Source organism: Orcinus orca, chromosome X, assembly GCF_937001465.1.
Source record: "Orcinus orca chromosome X, mOrcOrc1.1, whole genome shotgun sequence".
Classification (NCBI taxonomy): domain Eukaryota; kingdom Metazoa; phylum Chordata; class Mammalia; order Artiodactyla; family Delphinidae; genus Orcinus; species Orcinus orca.
In genome coordinates, this window is record NC_064580.1 from 127,432,646 (window position 1) to 127,453,291 (window position 20,646).

At 46.8% G+C, this 20,646-nt stretch overlaps 1 protein-coding gene across 3 annotated transcripts in view; it reads left to right on the plus strand.

Moving 5' to 3' along the window:
• Window positions 1-20,646, plus strand: part of AFF2 (ALF transcription elongation factor 2) — a 499,541-nt gene that overhangs the window by 473,054 nt on the left and 5,841 nt on the right. For all 3 annotated transcript variants that reach the window (XM_049704394.1, XM_033416854.2, XM_049704395.1), the window contains 6 exons: window positions 565-628; window positions 3,498-3,634; window positions 7,590-7,661; window positions 8,463-8,556; window positions 11,529-11,581; window positions 17,566-17,756. In XM_049704394.1, coding sequence (XP_049560351.1) covers window positions 565-628; window positions 3,498-3,634; window positions 7,590-7,661; window positions 8,463-8,556; window positions 11,529-11,581; window positions 17,566-17,756 — 611 coding nt within the window. The remainder of the gene's footprint in view (window positions 1-564; window positions 629-3,497; window positions 3,635-7,589; window positions 7,662-8,462; window positions 8,557-11,528; window positions 11,582-17,565; window positions 17,757-20,646) is intronic.

Below are 20,646 nucleotides of genomic sequence, written 5' to 3' on the forward strand. Positions count from 1 at the left end.
GTTGTCCCCAGATTCTCTGGAGTGGTGAACGGGGGTGGGGGCAGTATGGCTTTTCGAGCACCGTGCATGTGTCACCCGAAAATAAGGCCTCAGAGGCAGCAGTGCAGCTCCTATAGCCTTGAAAGTAGATTTCTCCCCTCCTCACACACACCTCTATCCCCATCGAGAAACGCTGGCCCATTTTCATCGTGGAGCTCTGTTACTGTTTCCAAAGGCAGGTGCTGAATCCCAGCCTGCTTGGTCCTCCTTGCTTACCCGTGTCCTCAGATAGAACTGTGTGCCAGCAGAGAGAATTATAGCCAGGTTCTCTTGGGTCTGTTTGGGCAGCTGGAAGGGTTGGGGTTGGAGGATGCGGGTATTTATCCTAATGGGCCATTATGCACTTCCGATTTCATTCACTGGACTATTTCAAGCTCGGTTATTATATGCACGACAGGCATTCATCGGCCCTGTTCAAGGCATTGTATAGGAATGGATTTATAGCCCCCCCAAATTGTGACTATTCGGTCTTTTAATGAAAAGATGAAACATTGCTTTCTGAACGTGCTCGTTTTGTTTGTTTAGGGTTCACAACGCTGATTATTACATGCAAGAGGCGAAGAAGCTGAAACACAAAGCTGATGCCCTGGTACGTTTCCTTTCTCCCGTTGCTGTCCTCCCATCCAGGTATTAGGCTTTGAAGGAAGACAAAGAAGGCACTTTACAAACGAGTCAAACCTCTTCATTGCTGCTGTGACGCAGAGCGATTGGAGCTGGTTAGTTCCTTAGCACCGGGATTCCCCAAGGTCTTGGCGCCACGTTGCCGTTCTTGGTTTTCCCACTCTTCTTCCCCTTGCTCCAACTTCAGAAGCTTAGTGGCTTGTACTGTCTTTTTTTTTTTTTTTTTTTTTTTTTTTTTTTTGCGGTACGCGGGCCTCTCACCGCTGTGGCCTCTCCCGTTGCGGAGCACAGGCTCAGCGGCCATGGCTCACGGGCCCAGCCGCTCCGCGGCATGTGGGATCTTCCCGGACCGGGGCACGAACCCGTGTCCCCTGCGTCGGCAGGCGGACTCTCAACCACTGCGCCACCAGGGAAGCCCCACTTGTACTGTCTTTCAAGTGATTTTGAAATGACCTTTGAAACTGCCCTGGGGAAGGTGGGAGCACCCATGGGTTCCAGTAAAGCCCGAACTGGGTGTGGGCAGGGAGAGGGCTGCTGAGAGCCAGTTAAGTGGCCTCAGTCATTGGCTCTGAGAAACTCAGGTCTGTAGAAAAATCTCAGCTCCTTGCTGCATTTGATGACATGTTTCCAGAGTGAGGCCCACAGCCAGCCTAGGTCCCCGCACACAGAAGGAAGTTCTGTTCTCTAGATTTCCCCCAGCACTTGGCCTCGCTGCCTCCAAGGGAGTCATCTGATTGACTGAGCCACCTAACAGGGGGTCTCAATCGTGGGGTGCAATCACTTGGGGAGCTTTAAACTAGCCCTGATGTCCAAGCCACACCCCAGAGAAATGGAATCAGAATTTCCGACACTGGGACCCAGCCATGGGTGTCTAAGCTTCCCCCGGGTGATTCCCAAGTGCAGCCAAGGTTGAGAACCACTGCCCTCAATTCAGGGTCCTCACCTTTGACTAAAGCCCAGCATAATTAGAGGTGTCAGTTCAACTCCATTGGGTTAAAAAAAAAATCACACCCTCCATCATCACATTGTGTCCAGCCAGGACTTAGCTGCCCTGTGCTGTTTGCCACTGGGAGGGCTGTAATGGAGGACCACGACGGTCTCTGCGCCGTGACTTGCGCGTGGCCACCATCCACCGCCCTCCAAAGGGCCACGGTACATAAGGAGATAATCGGTATGTCTTTAGTATTAAAATTTCCATGGGGTGTGTGAAAAAAAAATCTAAAAAATCTCCCTCGGTGGGGGGTGGGGGTGGGGGTGGGGAGGAATGATAAAAAAAGAAAAGGTTGAGAAATACTCATTTAGAGGAAGATGTCTTTGCTTGGCTTACGTCTACACCAGAGCTAGACACTCCTTTGGAGTTCAAGCCCCTAATTGGCCCTGTGGCCCATGTAGTCTTCTCTCTGGACTTCAGTTATTCCTTTTGGCAAAAGAGAGATTTGGGCCAGGTGATCTTTAAGGAGCGCCTTCCAGCTATGGACTTGCAAATGAAAAGTCAGTTTCAAAAATCAGGATGCAAAGCTTAATTTCCACAGGGGAGAACCAATCAGAGTCAGATGACCTAAAGAAATTATCTTGTAAGGCAAGAGAAGAAGGAGGTTTTCATAAAATCGCTTTGAATTGGGCTGAAACCGATATTTTTCCACAACAGCTTTCAGAAAGGAAACCACAGAATTCCTGCAGTACATAAAAGCTGGAGAACCTTTATTGCAAAGAGTCATTTACAGCAAGCGATTCTGCAGGACCTGTAACTCATCGTTTTATAGATGTACTTAATCCTTTGCTAGAGACAGCTACTCTGCCGTTTTGAGAATTGAAACCTTCACAGTTGCATAGAAAATATTTTGATAAAAGGTATACAAGAAAATTAGAATAGCTCAATCTGCATTCTACTGGTTCTTTCACATGAAATTCTGTATTAGTGGAATTCTTCCATCCAGCTATCAAAAATTGAAAATGTTAAATACTGTTAGAAAATACTCACTATAAAAGTGTCATATATAATATTCATTACACATAAAAAAGAAATCAGTATGTCTAAGTCAATTTAATCGTGACCATTATCAGGGCTAAAACCTTTTGCAATAAAATTTTACTAAACTAAAATATTTAGTAGTGCTATATTTGGGGGCTTTTTTTTTTTTTTTTGAGGTACGCGGGCCTCTCACTGCTGTGGCCTCTCCCGTTGCGGAGCACAGGCTCCGGACGCGCAGGCTCAGCGGCTATGGCTCACGGGCCCAGCCGCTCCGCAGCATGTGGGATGGGGATGATGTGCTCATCTAGAGTTCCAAGCAAAGACTAAACGGGTTAGTTGTCCAGGAGGCTTGTACAAAGCAGGGTTTCATTGCAAGCTCTGTCTAGAGGACATTATGTTGACCAGTCTAGTAAATGTAGTCAAGAGAAACGAGTCAAGGCAGTGATTTGGATCCTGGCCCACCAAAAAGATAACAACAACAGGAATACCACAAAGACATGATACCTTGGCTGCAGTTTTCTCTTCTCAACCAGCCTCCATGTCATGGCAATAGAACCTGAAATCAGTTACATCCTTGTCTAGACAAATTACTAATTGCTCCCCTCCATAGGTCACCCTTGGCACTGTTGGGCTGGGCAGTTCTCCACTGTGGGCGCTGTCCTGTGCATTGAGGGCTGTTGCAGCATCTCCGGCCTCTGTCCACTAGACGCCCCTCATCCCTAGTGGTGACAACCGAAAAGGTCTCCAGACATTGCCAAATGTTCCCTGGGGGAGGGGTGTAACGTTGCCCCGGGTTGAACACCACTGCTTTAGATGAAGGAGAGAAGAGGGACCGTCATGTTGACAAGTCTTCTTCCTGTTTCAGTTTGAGAAATTTGGCAAAGCCGTGAATTATGCCGATGCAGCCCTGTCCTTCACCGAATGTGGCAACGCGATGGAGCGCGACCCTCTGGAAGCCAAGTCTCCGTACACCATGTACTCTGAGACCGTGGAGCTTCTCAGGTTCGTGCCTTTCTGCTGCCTTTTTCCTTTGCTCTTTCCAGTCATAATTAGAAGCTGCTTGCTATGTTTGAAAACTATCACTTCCACATAATAATGACTCATCCAAGGCATCTCCTTCTTAGCAGTCATCATAATTCGTTCTTGCCATTTTATTCATGTCGTGGAAAATTTATAACTGATGGACACTGCTTGTATCAATTATTCCCTTCGGAGGTTATAACGTGAGCGTTACAATTTGCAATATTCATAAAATTAAAATGGAAAGGTAGTGGATGCGAGTAAAGTATCATCATTTCACTGTTTGGCGTGGACACTCGTCTTTTCAAAGCGCAGTTCTATAATTCACAAAAAGCGGTGCTATTGGGATTTCTGTTATAAACCATGTTTTCTAAAAATTTCTGCCTCAGTTATTACAAATGGAGGGGCACTGTTCCAACACAAAGGCAGCTCTGGAGGCCGCAGCTGTGGAGTAGACGTTCCATGCATCTGGAATTTGAGGGGCAGTCAAGGTGGTAGCAGGGGGAGGGGAGAGATGAGGTTGATAATAGGGGAGGGTGTATTAACGGCACAGATTATTGGTTTCATTTGCATTTTGAATGAAATTTTCTGGCCTGTTGCTCTTGGTGCAGTGGAGTTTGTGGGTAATCAAAAAATTCTTGTAAGAAGGGGAAAGAGAAGAAATGATATCCATTCTAGTGCTTTCCAGTAATCTGCAGGTATTTGTACAAGAATTTCCTCTACCTCTGAATAGTGGCTAAGCACCCTCATCTGCAGGATGGACTACATCATGGCTTTTGATTGAGTGAGCAGTTCTTCACCTGATAGGTCCTTGTATCCAGCCACCTCTGGCTTCATTCATCGATAATGCCAGGCCTGCTTTTTATTCTGTTCTTGCATCTGCAATAAACTGTTACAAACCTGAGGACCCTTGTACCTAAACCTTCAGACAGACATCGGACAGATTTAGCATGCATATTTTCCCAGGAAAGCATTTGAAAAGATCAGAAGAATGGGAGCCATTATAAAGAAGAAGAAGAAAAAAAAAAACTACGGTTACATAGAATCAGAAGACTTAGTTAAAGCCACCAAAGTAGGGAGATTGTGAGGAAAGTTCCAGCCTTACCTTGACAGGCCAGGCAGCCATCTTTGGCTTTTCGCTGCTCTGAGAAGTATAGAAAGTATCTCTCAGACTTACTTTATGCCCTGTGAAAGCCACCGCCGCCATTTGTAGCTTTCAAGGGGAAATTGATTTCTCAGTGTCTATACGAGGCTGCCTGCAGTTTTCAAAGATGCACAAGATGAAAATCCTGGCAGAAACGATAAGGATTCAAAATGGAGGGGAAACTTTAACGAACAAACCTGCAGAAAAGCCATGCCTTCTCTTCATCCCCAAATGCAAATTAAAACAAGGCACTTTTTCAATTGACAGGAAAATGTAAAAATGTTAATACCTAGTGTTAGCACATACGCAAAATAATGGTGAACCGGGCCTCCTCCATGCTGCTGATGGGAATGGAAATTGATCGTTGTAAATTGAGGGCAATTTGGCATTGTGTAGGAAAACCTATACAAGTGAGCATTCGTATCTTTTGAGCCAGTAATTCAACTTCCAGAAATTTGAATTTTCTATACTGAAGAAAAGACTTGTAAGAGGAGAACGAGTTATCTGTACAGTGTTCAGTTTGGCCTATATTATAGCACCCAATTAGAAGCAAAACAAATCATCAACAGGAGAAGGGTAATTAATTACATCGCAGTACACTCAACAGAATGATTTGCAGCCATTGAAGTGCAACAATGATGGAGACTGTGTAGCTGCACGAAAATGTTTATAGTATGATGTTAAAGTAAAAGCAAGCCACAGAATTATAGACACATTGCATTTCTAACCACGAAAGGCACGTTTCTGCACGTGGACCAACCTGGAAGGGAAATAAGGTCATATCTGTAATTGGGGGTGAAATTATGGGTGTTTTCACTCTCTATATATTTTTTCTTGTTTTCTTTTAGGAAAACACATGCTCTCTAAATAGAAAAGCGAAACATCAAATTTCATTTTTGGTAGAAATGCCATGTGAATCGCTGAGTGATATTTATTTCCATTAGAAAACACTTCTTTTTTATTATTTACAATTCTTTTTTCTTTTTGTCTAAGCACAGTTGTTTTTTTACATGATGTGATAGTTTACTCCCCATAGGAGTATATTTTCAGTGGAACCTGGTGAAAGTCAATGGAGAATTTATAGCCACTCACTTTTAAGTCAGTATTTTGAAACTTTATTTTGAGATAACTGGATATTCACATGCAGTTATAAGAAATGATACAGAAAGTTCCTGTGTACCTCTCCCCCACCCCCCGTTTCCCCCCATCTAGCGTAGCTCTAGTCCAAGATCACAGCCAGGACAGGGACATTGCTACAGTCCACCTGCCTTACTCAGAAGTCATCAGGTCTTTTTTCTCCCAGATTTAACCAGTTCTACCTGCAGTACTTTGTATGTCCTCTATATATGTAGAACTTTACATTTTCTAGTGTATGTGTGTGTGTAATTTTTTTTTTTTTTTTTTGGAGAGAAATTTCAATTGGGAATAAAATGGGCTGAAGCAACTAAGTCTTCTGGCCCATGTAAGCCACTGGAACTCCACTATCAAGCCACTTCAACAGTGGCTGCAATTAGAGGGTAACTGTAATAAGAACATGGTTTTTAGTAGCATAATTTTATGTTGAAGAGATCTGTATTACTCTCTCCCTGACGGTATGCTGGCTGCAGAGAGAGCACCCCATTTTTTTCATTCAAGTAATTATGGTTGCTCTGAGCCTTGGGAATCTGCAATAGACATATACTTGTGAAGACAAGAGGGGCATCGCAATGACTTGACATTTCAGTGATCCAGCCGTCAAAGACAGATTTATGACATCATAAGAAGCCTTTTTGCTTAATATGGCAACAACAGGAGGGACCCACATCAAGTGCGCGGGTCCTTTTGCTGGAAAATGTTCACTGGACAGAACTGGGGCAGTAACTGGGGAGAGCAGAGCGATAGGGGGCGCCGGTGTTCCGGGGAGGCTGCTGAAAGTGCGGGCTCACCGTCGCCTTCTCGTAATCGAGAGCTAGTCGGGGCTGCCTGCACATCTTCAACTTCCCTCTGCAGCACTGAACTCTGTTACTTATTCCACCACGAGTGCCTGTGAAATTGCATTAAAGCTCAGACAATGATTTTATGCAGTGAATTGATTTTCAAGAGTCTAAATGCCCAGAATGGAATCTGCTCAGCTCGAAGAAAAAAAAATGGGAACTACTCAACCTTTGATCTCCCCGGTGTGGAACAGTAACGATTAAAGAGAGTGGAAAGACAAAATATACAAGCACCATAAATTAGGGGCGCTCAGACCTTTACCTGCTGTGAAATGTACCTCCCTTAAAAAACAAAAAAACCACTTCCTAGAGGAATATGTTCCACACCTGAGCCATTAGAAACACACAGCTATTGTAAGCGTGTGATGGAGGCCTCCCTACACTCAGGTCAGACATAGCTGTGTTATTATTTACCTCATCTGTCAAAAACTCAACTGAAACTGACATTTGTGTCCACGTCTCATTGAAAGCCAATAATATTGTTTAACTAGAATGTTCTTAGAAACAGTATTTTGCCAGCATTTATACACACGCCAGACCCACAGTAGTTCCACAGCACTGTTCTGGAACGTGGGCTCCGGTTGTAGCTGGCTTCTCCAGCTAGCTTCCATCCGTCACAGCAGTGCCATCGTGACACTCCTGTGGTCGTCGTTTTGTATATGTTTTCGGGAAAGCACACTTTTGCCCACGTGCCCTTCTCGGTCCTGACACCCAGAGCACATGTGGGGCTAGCGCATTTAGGTGATGAGAACGCCAATGACTTTGGGACTTTCTGAAGAGTCAGATGCATTCCCCTTGAGCTTGTCCTTTCTCTTCAAAGGTATGCAATGAGGTTGAAGAACTTTGCAAGCCCCCTGGCTTCGGACGGGGAGAAAAAGCTGGCCGTACTATGGTAAGCCTCCTGGAGGCCACCAGGAAACAGCTGAAATGTTGCAGAAGGATTTGAAAAGTTAACTTAAGCTGCTTACCCCCAGATCATTATTCTTGTTTTCCATTAAACTCTGGAAGGCTAACTGGTGGATTTTTTCAGTCGCTGACTAAACATTTACTCTCTGAATTTATACCCTTATCAAGATGGGATTTTAATGCTTACCCCTTCTTTTTTTTAAAAAACGACACAAATTTATTATCTTACAGTTCTGAAGGTCAGAAGTCTGACTTGTGTTTCACGAGCCTATAATCAGAGTGTCAGCGAGGCTGCATTCCTTCCAGAGGCTCTAGGGGAGAATCAACTTCCTGGCCTTTTCCAGCTTTTAGAGGCCACCTGCACTCCCTGGCTCAGGGCCCCTTCGTCCATCCTCAAAGTCATCAGTGTAGCTTCTTAAAATAGCTCCCCGACTTTGACATTCGGCCTCCTTCTTCCATCTTTTGTGAACTCTTTTTTTCTTTTTTTAAACTTTTATTGAAGTGTAGTTGCTTTACGATGTTGTGTTAATTTCCGCTGTGCAGCACAGTGACTCAGTTATACATCTATATATATTCTTTTTCATATTCGTTTCCATTATGCTTTATCACAGGATGTTGAGTATAGTTCCCTGTGCTATGCTTACTCCCTCTTTTTAAATTTTTTTTCTTTTTTCACTTATATTCCTCGATAACCGTAGGAGAGTAACTGCAAAATAGGAATCAGTTTTTAGTTTTATAGGTTTGATCACGCATTGGCATTAACATGGTCCTTTCCTCAACACCACAGCTACCGATGCTTATCACTTCTCTACCTGCGGATGTTCAAACTGAAGAAGGACCACGCCATGAAGTACTCCAGATCACTGATGGAATATTTTAAGGTAATCCTTATTTGGTATAATTTATAGGCCCCGGGTGATTAAATCACTAATGAGACATGGCAGGCATGTTATTAAATGTCAAGGTTGCTGCTGCCAAAGGCTTAACCTTGCTCATCCTGGCTCCTCCCACCTCTCCTTTGGGGCTCAGCAGAGAGCTTAGGTTTGATTTGATTCCAGAGAGAGAAGGTACAATAGTTCAATCCCCTGATGATTCTCTGGACTGAACAAATGGCCCCGGGCAGCTTCCCAGCTGCAGTCAGGGTTGGGGGGGGGGGGGCGATGCCTTCCGCCCACCCTGCACGGTGGACCCGCCAGAGGACGCGGCTGGAGCTGTGGCCATGGCTATGGCCGGTCTCGTGTTACATGAGATGCCAGCCTAGAAATTTCTCGGCAATGAGAGAAGTCACCGCAGCCGCCCTGGGCTCTGCGGGGACAGCCACACCCCCTTTGACCATGGGGAGTCTTGGAGGACAGTGGTTGCCCTTGAAGATAGCTGATTGCTTTGGCTGCCAAAATAACAAACAATAAATAAACAAATGCATCGTCTAGGGAGCGGAAGTTTTGTTTTTTTCTTTTTTTTTTTCCGGTACGCGGGCCTCTCACTGCTGTGGCCTCTCCCGCTGCGGAGCACAGGCTCCGGACGCGCAGGCTCAGCGGCCATGGCTCACGGGCCCAGCCGCTCCGCGGCATGTGGGATCTTCCCGGACCGGGGCACGAACCCGTGTCCCCTGCATCGGCAGGCGGACTCTCAACCACTGCGCCACCAGGGAAGCCCTGAAGTTTTTAATCTGCAAGCAAAACAAGATATTTCAACCACGAGATGCAATGCCGAAATGTGGGAATGAGCCCGAATGAAAGCTGCAAGCCTGGAGCTAGGCCTGGCCGCTGTGCCGGGTATCACTGGCTTGAGGGTCCTCGGAGCTTCTGTGGCTTCTACCCCCATAACACTGGTCACGTTTTAGAGTTGAGGGGGTTCAAGGCTCCTGTTGGGCAGGTCCTGAAAGGAAAAGGACAATTTTTTTATTGATTTTTTTTTGCCAAGTTCATCAGACAACTTGGCTCGGTTGCACCAAGGCAGTTGTTTGAAATGAATCAAATCCTGACCTTACCTCAGACATCAGAACCCGGTGGGAGAGGGTACACAGCTGTGTGCGGACACCGACTCGGGAAAAGGAGCAGGTTCCCCAGCTACCATGTGGTGTGGCCGTAATAAAGCCAGTGCTTGTGGAGGTGAACACGGTCAAATGCAACAGCTGCCCACGACCGTATGTCTACAGTGTCAGCCCGGGCTCTGGAAAGGCGTCTTGATGCTGTAGGTCTGGGGTGCCCTAAGAATGGGCATATTTCTAACAAGTTCCCAGGCAGTGCTGATGCTGTGGTCGCGCTTTGAGCCCCAGCCCCAGCATCTGTCCTCTGCGGCCTGTCCTGTGTAGCTTTCAGGGCACTGCAAGATACCAAACAGACGTTAAGTAACTCACTCCCCTGGCGGTGCGCTGAGCTTCTCTGAGGTTCAAAACTGGAGGCTCTCACCTGTGAGGCCATTATAACGAGTTGTCCACATGGGGCGGTGCCGAGTGTCAGGTTTTCCTGTGCTCCACAAGTGTACCGCCACGACAACAGAGGAGACCCATTCTTTTTTAAAAAATGTATTTGGTTGAAGTCTAGTTGATTTACAATGTTGTGTTAATTCCTGCTGTACGGCAAAGTGATTCAGTTGTACACATTCTTCTTCATATTCTTTTCCATTGTGGTTTATCCCAGCATATTGAATAGAGTTCCCTGCGCTCTACAGTAGGACCTTGTTGTTTATCCATCCTATACATACTAGTTTGCATCTGCTGACCCCAAACTCCCAACCCACCCCTCCCCCACACCCCCTCCCCCTTGGCAACCACAAGTCTGCCCTCTATGTCTGTGAGTCCGTTTCTGTTTCATAGATATGTTCAATTGTGTCATATTTTAGATTCCACATATAAGTGATATCCTACGATATTTGTCTTTCTCTTTCTGACTTACTTCACTCAGTATGATCATCTCTAGGTGCGTCCATGTTGCTGCAAATGGCATTATTTCATTCTTTTTTATGGCTGAATAATATTCCATTGTACATATATACCACATCTTCTTTATCTACTCATCTGTTTATGGACACAGGTTGCTTCCATATCTTCGATATTGTAAATAGTGTTGTGATGAGCATTGGGGTGCAGGTATCTTTTCAAAGTATGGTTTTCTCTGAGTATACGCCCAGGAGTGGGATTGCTGGATCATATGGTAGCTCTATTTTTAGTTTTTTGAGGAACCTCCATACTGTCTTCCATAGTGGCTGCACCAATTTACATTCCCACCAACAGTGCAGGGGGGTTCCCTTTTCGAGGAGGCCCATTCTTTAAACCAACCCATCAGAGGGAAAGATTGTTTAGTGATCCACTGTAATGCAGCCCTGGAAAGCCGTCAGCCATGAGGATATGCATGTGATGACAGCAGATCAAGGTGGTTCACACACACACATACCCGAATGCTGCTTGGTCCTGGCGAGTTCCTGGGATTTCAGAAATGACCTCCTACCTTGCATCCCAGGGAAAAAGTTTGTAACTGGAGCTAAAGGTGAAAAGCTTGTCTGTACTCTGAAGAGCTTGTTTTGCAGAATAAATTTCAGATGAGGATAATTAAACCACTTCTTGGAGAACTGAGTCTGATTTCACTGGGCCTTTTAGTATATAAGATCTTTCATCAAGTGACTTTCATGGTCCTGATTGGAGCCCACTAATTATCCCAACCAGCTATTTTCATCGAGTGCGCATCGTGGTGTGCTGACGTGCACATACATTCCAGCTCTGGTAAGGAAACAGGAGGCATCCCGAAATGCTGCAATCAATATTAATGTACTCGAAATCACACTTCCATCTGTTTCTGAATTAATAAAACACAAGATAGATGTCCTCATTTCCCTCTCTCTTTCTCTCTTTTAGCAAAATGCTTCAAAAGTCGCTCAGATACCATCTCCATGGGTAGGCAATGGAAAGTAAGTATCTTCTGAAAATTATTTTTTCATGAAAATCAGCGATCGAATAGACCCCAAATATTGGGTATTGACAACCCCAGGTGGAAAGGTCAGTTCTGAATCTACAGTAATTTTGGTGCACACAGAATTCTAGTCAGGTTTCAGCTAATAGCAGGACAGAAAAGTTTAAGATGATGTGATTCCAAATTTCTTTCACTATTTGATCTTTAAGCCAAATGACGGCCATAAAAGTATCAGTTAATGAGATGGCAAGCACCGTGCCATTTCGGGGAGGCAGGGTAAAGTTACCTCCACTGCAGTGATTTTTCAATGAGTCACTCAGTAATGAAAGACCAATGAAATATTCATTGATATATGGTAAGTGCTTTAATAAAACCAGAGGCATAATAGCGCTGAAAATGTGAAGGCACTTGGTCAGCCAATTATCTGAACCTTCATGATGATTTTTATATTAATACTAAAATACCCTGACCTGAAATGTAACAGCAGCTACGCTACTGCCGGTCTGAGGCTCGGTGAACTCACCCACTCTGCGGCCGTCCTTAGAGCCCTATCTGCTCGGGGCAGCTCAGCCCTCCAGCAGTAGGGCAGGAGCTGGGAAGCCAGCTGACGTGGGCCAGGAGCTGCCCTTAGCTCCCAGGGTAAACTAAGAGAGCCCCTTCCTCTCTTTACAATGAAAGGGCCGGACCCAGTGACATCGGAGGCTCATCTGAAGACAGGTTCCTTTTCAGAGGGCGACTTGGAATCCTAGTTCTGTCTCAGCCCTGAACTGCCTACATGCCCACACTTAACTGGCTTGAGCACCCGTTTCTCCTGTGATTCCAATACTTCCCTCACCACCCCAAGCCCACTTCCCACCAGTGGATGTATACCTTCACAAAGAGCTGGGGGGGGGTCCCCATTTTTCTTCATTTCAAAATTCTTATGTCTCTGATCAAAACACTTTCTTGAACAGTGAAATAGTCTCCTTTGCCACTTTATAGTTTAAAGCACAGTCCCGAAGCAGTGGGATTGTGAACTCTAAGATCATAAAAACATTCAGAGTGAGGGAGCAGATCCATTAAAAACTACGTGTTAACTCAATTACTGTATTGAAAGGAAGGACCGTTCAAACTGTTGAATTAGGTCTCACTCTTATACTGACGGACAAAAGTGAAAGAACGCTTCTCTCTGGAAGCTCAGAAAATAAAAATAACTATTGAAAGGCCCAGAGAAAGCTATTTTCTCTGAGCACGGAGTAAAGCAAGGGCAAAGTCAGGTAAGCAGCCATTAAAGGATCATTGGGAAAAAAATTTTTTTTAATTCTGCAACGAAAGAACTCAAACACATTGTACGCTTGTGAAGTCACATGAAAAGTGTCCCGAAATGATTTTTAAAGCAGCTCCTGTCTGAAGAAAGCACACTCCCGTTGGTAGTCCAGAGAGCTTTTGAATGAGGCAACTCAAAACGGTCGCCCAGAGGTTACAGCCCATTCATTCAGCAAACACTTTGGGTACATTTCCCTACAAGAGACCTGGGACGCAGCGGAATTCCAAGGGCTCCCTGCACTCGAGAAGCACGCAGTCCAGTGGAGGGGGGTGACAGGTATGAACAAAGTTCTGCAGACACCCAAGAAAAAGAGAGCGCGGGCCTCCACGGGTGGTCAGGGAGGGCTTCTTTGTCTCCCAGCAACACTATAGCCTGCTTCCCCCAGCGAATGATGACAGCTGGCCCCGCACCAGACCTTTCACGATGCCTTGACCCTGACCGTGAAGAAGCAGTTGGAAGAAGGAGAAGAAAAATCCGCTTGATACAGAGCAGGGGTCGGCAAACCTTTTCTGCAAAGGGCCAGATAGTACATACTTGGGGCTTTGCCGGCCCAGAGGCAAAACCGAGGGTGTCATATGTAAAGAGAATATAAGAGAAAACAAGTTTCCACAAACATCTCACTGATGAAATTCAGAATATAACAGCAGTTAAGTACAAGTTTTATAATACAAGTCTGTTCAGGAGAGGAATGGAATTTTGAAAAAATAACATTTTGCATCACTGGGGTTCAAAGTAGCATTCTCGCTCATCCAAGTGATTGCAAATGTCCATCTTTTCACACCATTCATAGCTCACAGGCCATACAGAAACAGGTGGTGCACCAGCTTTTTTGACCTCCACAGAGAGTCATGGAAACCATGTTATGGAGAGTCTAAAAGGGCGGGGCAGCAGTCTCAGATGTCACCCAGAGAGAATAAAAAGAAAGAAGGCTGGGAAGGCTGTGGAAGGAGGAAAGAACGAGGCCATCTGAGGCCTTTAGAAGAACTCTTTCAGTAGACAGGTGGCCGTGGGTACCATATTGAAAGGGTTGGAAGAGAAGAGATATCTCCACATGTTTGGGACATTGGCCAATAAAAAGATGTGAGGAGTTTGGTGGTCACTGGAGGGAACATTCCCATCAAGCAAAACTTCTCCCCAAGATTAGGGAGGGCTGTGCCTGCGTGAACGTGGCGTGAGCTTGGGGACAGTGGTAGAAACAAGCCAGTGTGGACTCAAGGGTGAGGGTCAAGATGAACACCCAAGTCAGGTGAATCCTTTAGCAGAGGGAGTGTAGGACTTTGAGGTAACTTGATGGAATGGAAGGAGAGTGGACTTTGGAGGAAAACAGACCTGCTTTCAAATCCTGGCCCTTCAACCGATTTGCTACGTGACCCTCAAAAAGGAGCTGAATTTCTCTGAGCCCTTTTGCCGTCTGTGAAACAGTGGTGGCAGAAACTCGCCCACAGAGTTGTCACAAGGCTTAGAGATAATATCGGTGAAGCCCAGAGCACCGGGCTTGGTGCACGGCAACTTTAACAAATAGTGGCTCCTGCCACTGCCACGTTTTGTTGTCATTGTTACCTTTTTGAGTTGGAAAACATCAGTGATCTCGCCCCTAGAGCTCCCACAGCTCTTGGTGTACACTTCACTTTTGGCACTTAGCCTAGATTGTCAGAATTTAACGGAGTTCCCTCCCCATTAGACTATTTGCTCGTTTCAATAAGGGGCTGTTCATTCTTTTATTCACCAGACATTTATTGCATATGCCTGCTGTGTATGAGACACTCTGCCAGGCACTTTACAAACGTATACCCTCTCCATGTGCTGCTGTATGTTGTTCGTCTTCCCTCCCCAGAGCACCTCATGTGTAGTGGATACTGCATAATAACAGAGGGATGGCTGGAAGGTAATCCATTCATTTATCTAACTGGTATTAAGTACATGGTATGTGCACCAGGCACTGTTCTAGATGCTGGGAATGACGCTGGATGAAATAGACAAGGATCTAGAGACAAGGACCTCCTCAAGGTCACATTCTTTTGGAAGAGAAAGACAGTACAAAAAGAGTGCATATGCTAGATAATAAATGTCATAGAGGAAGGCGAAACAAGGAGCGGGGATGGAAAGGGCTGCTTGGCTTGGGGGAGGAAGATCCTGAATAGGGACATTAGGGAAGGATGCTGGGAGGGCGAGCCATGCAGATCCCTGGGGGAAGTGCATTCCACGCGCAGGGCTCGCCACCACCTCCAACGGGGACGTGACTCGTGATTACCAGGAACAGCAGGGGCTGAGTGTGGTTGGGAGGCAAGGGAGCACGGTGGACGCCCAGGGTGCTTATGCTGTGAGTGGTCGGAAGCCTGCGCTGGGGCGTACACACTCATGGCCACGTGCCACGGACGTGTGAAGAAAAGCACCAGATCTGAAGCAGATCCACAGAGGGAGAACTGAACGACGAAGCCCAAGCTGTGGGGAGAGCCAAGCTGGAGTTGGAGGCACACCAAGATGAGCGCGGCAACGGCCCTCTTTCAGCCGGAGGCAGTGTCCTAGGCAGGTTTTGATTCGTGGATTTCACGCATCTGATGCTGTGTGCAGGGTATGTAGCCGTGCTCCGTGCAAGGTCAGCTCACAGAGCCTCGTGTCAGGTCCGTCGTGACCAAAACCGAACGCATGCCCTCGCTCTCCTCGCCTCCACTGCTGATTATTTAAAAGAAGGTGCCGAGTGGAAGGGAAAGAAAGCCCCTCGGTAGCTCTTCAACGTTGTAAACTGAAAAGGCCTTTTCAGGATGTAGGAGATAAACAGAGGTGATGTGTTTCCCCTTATGACTTCTGGACATGATTGGAAATCACTGAATCCAGCCTTTTCTTGCAGGCCAGGGAAGGTCCAGCGAGGGGAGGGGTCTCAGGAGCACACGGCAATTGTACGTAAGGCAGGGCCAGGCTAGAGTCCCGGTCCCTGGGATTCCAGAGCTTTCCCAGCACCCCACGGTCCCCCTCTCAACATTTGTGACACTGACACCTTTGCAATCTTCTCTGGAGATTACAAATGAGGGCGTTTTCCTTTCTGGCTGTAAATTGACATTTACGGGTTAATGACCACCACTGGGTGGGAAAAGACTAGAAAATAGCATTTGCAACCTGCCATGACAAAAAAATCTAGCATTCACTGCTCTTTTGCTAACACTTCTGTGCCCAGGTCCCTGAGTTTAACCATTCCCCTGACCACGCCCCGCCTTGAAAGTAAATCTTTCCATCAAGAAGTATCAAACATCTCAGAAATTATAAACAGAGCAGGAAAACCTTCACACCCTCTTCCATCACACAAGCGCAGAGCACTTGCACAGAGGATCCACTTTCCCCCTCATGCCAGAACATACCAGAAGACATACTCTTTGCGGAAATGGACCAATGCCCTCCCGTGGCTGTAGGCACCGCCTGCGTGAGTCTCACGCGAGTGCATCAGTTGAGTTGCTCCCAGACCGAGTCAGCCCCGCTTTGGCATTTTGGTACGTGGTGACTGCCGTTCCCCCAAATCCTCTGTGTATGCAGCCTGTCAGGGTGCGCATCTGTTCTAGGAGCAGAGATTGGCTCTGAGAAATACAGCCACCCTGCAAAGGTAGTTGCCAACAGGTGGCTGGCACAGGGGAGGGAGTGTGAGAAGGGCGCCTCATGATGGGCAGTCATTCGAAGGCTGGCTGAACGAGGACAGGGGGGCTGTGGGGGTGTGTATAGGTCTTGCTCGTGGGCACAGGCAGCCACCCAGCCTTTGGGACTGTCCCTGACCCTCCATGCGACGTGCAGCCAGCCGGCGACTTCTTGTTGCTGGCATTAAAGGATTAAACAAAAACCTACCTCCGAACATTGGTACTGCCCAAAGTAGGAACTCCCCAAACTTCTCTTTATAACCCAGTGTGCAGGTGAACTGCCAGCGATTAACAGCCATCCTGTAGCCACGTCTTAAAGAATCCTAAAGAGATATTCGTAATCTTACTTGTTCCAGCTTCCTTAGTATTGCTCCTTGGGGGGCTTTTCAGGATTGCACTTTGCTTATGGTGGCAACTGTATTTGGAGCAAACTGTCACCATGGTTTCCACAAAACACTTTGATAAGAGGCCAGTATTGCACATCAAGTCTTTTCTAAGTGCCAGTATCCGTTCTGGCAGCAGGTAGAGAAATCATCATAGCTCTGAGCTGATGCCTTCTCTGGAACATCAGAAGACTTGCTAGATGTATTCAAAGTAAGAGCTACATTTGTGGGTAGAATTAATGCCAGAGGAAGATTCACCCAGCTCTCTGTGTGGTATTTCAAAACAAAGTAGCGATGTGCATGGAGTCATCAGTGGTTCCCAAAGGCAGTCAGACTTCAGGGTTTAAAGTTAGAAAAGGATAAGGATGGCTCGTTCTACAGCCTGGCCCTGTGGCCCCGTGTGGGTTGGTCTAATGAGGCAGGAACAGGGTGATAATAAGTTCTCTCTACGCTGGGGCCTCTGGAGAAAGCTACGGTGCTGGCAAAAGCTATAGGATGTCCTCTGAGAGGAGTTGGTGGGATGCAAGAGCAAGCTTCATGTATGTTCACCATGCTAAAACTCACTGTGGCAAATCACGTCCTCATGAGGTCCCAGTGTGATGGGGGAGGCCTAGAATGCCGCTGTCACTCTTCCCAAGCAACCTAACAAAGCCTGTCTCTTCCCATCCCCCAGAAACACTCCATCCCCAGTGTCTCTCAACAACGTGTCTCCCATCAACGCAATGGGGAACTGTAACAACGGCCCGGTCACCATCCCCCAGCGCATTCACCACATGGCCGCCAGCCACGTCAACATCACTAGCAACGTGTTACGGGGCTACGAACACTGGGACATGGCCGACAAACTGACAAGAGAGAATAAAGGTATGCTGCTCTGCTCGACCCATTGCTCACGGGCCATGGTGGAGTCAACTTGCTTTCAATGGCTTGAGTTTTCCATGGTGGCCTTCTCTTTCTGTCTGATTTCCAGGGCTACTGAGGGAAGAGGGGGTTAGCTCAGGGCTGACGTGGTGACCAGTTTTTGCTGAGAGAGTGAAAAAGGCCTAGGATTGAGTTCTCCTTTAAAGTTTAAAGTAACTTGACCTGTGATGTGTTGGCAAATGTCTGTTTCGCATTTTCACTCAATGGTAAGGATCAATGCAGAGAAACAGAGCAAAGGAGAAAAGAATGATTTGCAAATTAATTGGGATTAAGGCACTTGGCTTTTTTATTTTTTTGGAGAGGTGGGGTTGAACCAAGGCCTTTTACCTTCGTTTTAATCGTCAGCTCCAGTGAGTACATGACGATGCGGCTTTGCAGTCAGAAGCCAAGGCCAAGGCTCAGCTAGTGTTTTTCACCCACTGACACCTGGGATGAAAGATCAGAGCCCTGTTCATGGGAACACATGAGGTTGGCTACAAAACAAATGTGAGGAGAGCCCTGCTTCACCAGAGGGTGAAGTCAGTGGTCCTCAGCCACTCATGCTGCCATCTGTGACCCTAGCTGTCACACAGGTTTGCCCCAAAGCCGCCTATCCTAATGAAGATGGGAAGTTCAAAGAAACCATACTTTTGCCCTGGCCGTTCAGTTGACTTCGGTGATTCTGGCCCAGCAGTCAGCGACAGACCCACTCTAGTCGAAGTGAGGACAGATGTGGGTCTTTCTGAATCAGACTGCAAAGAGGTGACCTGTGGTTTAGAGCAGTAGAGACATCTGGCTAGGTACAGGCAAGAATTAGCATCTCGCAGGCTGGTGGCCCCTGCTGGGACAGGGTATGGTATAAGTTGCATGGAGTGGGCTTGGGTCCCAGACGGTGACAGGACTTTCTTGGAATCAGGCTGGGGCTGCAGGCTACCTAGATGCAGAGGGACGTTCCCGTGGGTTACCGGCCCCTCCTCCTGGCTGCATCTCTATTGCGGCATCACTAAGCGGGCGGGGAAACTGTCCCACGGAACTAGGAAGGGTGCAGATTTTGAAGCCTAATCACTTAAGCTTGAATCCTGTCGGGCACTGGCTGGGTGACCTCAGGCAAGTTACTGAAATCTGTGAGCTACTCCCTAGCTTCCATCTCTAGAATGGATATAATAGGATGATGATGAAACTACCCAGAAGGATGGTAGACATGGGTGGAATAAAATAAGATGTGTAAATCACCTAGCATAAAATATCAAGTGCGAGGTAGAAATCCTACAAAGATTTCTTTCCCTTTCCTTACTCCATATGATGACATATCTATATAATTGAAAGAGTCTGTGCCTATCAAAGCATATTGCATAATTTGGGACTCCGACCCCTTGACCCAGCTCTAAACTTGCACTGACTCCTAGGGCTATTTGCATGTGTTGGTTCTGTGTGTTCATGCGGTCATTTCTATACGCCAGGTGCTGTACTATTTGTTTTATCATTTGTTGTGTCATTTAGCCCCATTTCCTAGCTGTAGAAACCGAGGCTCAGTGAGATGCAGAAATTCACCCATGATATCCCAGCTCATCATATTGGAAGCAGAAATTGAATCGAGAAATGTCTGGTTTCAGAGTGTGAACTTTTATCCTATAGGATGCACTGCCCATCTAGAGGGCGAGATTAACAACGGGTCCTTGGAGACCTTCAGTGAGCTCCTGTCCTCAGTTATCTGAGTAATGGGCAGTTCTTAACTTGTCCACTTCCCTAGGCTTCTGGAAATCCAAAGGCAACTAACCCAGACAACCAGGCCAATCCAAGGGTTCTAGAATTGCTCAGGAAGGCATAAAGCATCTTAAGTCTTGCCTAGCTTGTCGGCCTCCGCTCTTCTCTGTCTTATTTTGTATTGGTAACTGGAGAGCTGTTCAATATTTATGGATTTCCTTCATAATTGCATCTATTTTCAAAATCTGTTAAAGTAATTCCTTCTAAATTAACCACAGAACTTTCCAGGAGCAATGTAGCGGCTGGGCTGATGTTGGACTCAGATGGTGCTCATCTCGGCCTTAGCACAGTGTGTCAAGGAGTTGTTCAATTCCCTGACTAATATTGAATCAAAATGACTGTGTCAGTCTACCAGCAGAAAGGTGCTGCACCCCGCTGGTGTGGTCCTAGGGCTGTACCAGGGGCCGGGGAGAGGACCTAGTTTGGAATCTTCTGTTTACGGCCCTGAGTTTCACACACTTTGTCATTTCTGAACTGCTTGAAGTGGGGGTTTCTTCCCACATCTGTCTTGTCTACATGGACATGGGGAAACTGAGGCACTTCCCTTTTGATTGGTACTCTGCCTCCCACTGGAGACCACCACGTACCTGCACCTTTTTCCACCCAATCATGCAATGGAGGTGGCGGAGGTTGGCTGTCCCAGTGGAAGGTCTCCACCCCTGCCCCATGTCTGCCCACCTGTACAGCTGCAGATGGCTCATTGCAGAACATTCTGGTGCTCAAATGGGCCAATAGGGCTGATTCTGCCCTCTGGCCTTTATTCTAGAAGCCCGGTTCCTTACCTTCCCAGCTGCTGACTTGAAACACTTATTAAAATGGTGACCTGGGTACCCAATGAAAAGTGCCACCGCAGAGGCTTCCCTGGTGGCGCAGTGGTTGAGAGTCCGCCTGCCGATGCAGGGGACACGGGTTTGTGCCCCGGTTCGGGAAGATCCTACATGCCGCGGAGCGGCTGGGCCCGTGAGCCATGGCCGCTGAGCCTGGGCGTCCGGAGCCTGTGCTCCGCAACGGGAGAGGCCACAACAGTGAGAGGCCCGCATACCACAAAAAAAAAATAGAATGCCACCGCAGACTTTGTACACAATATCTA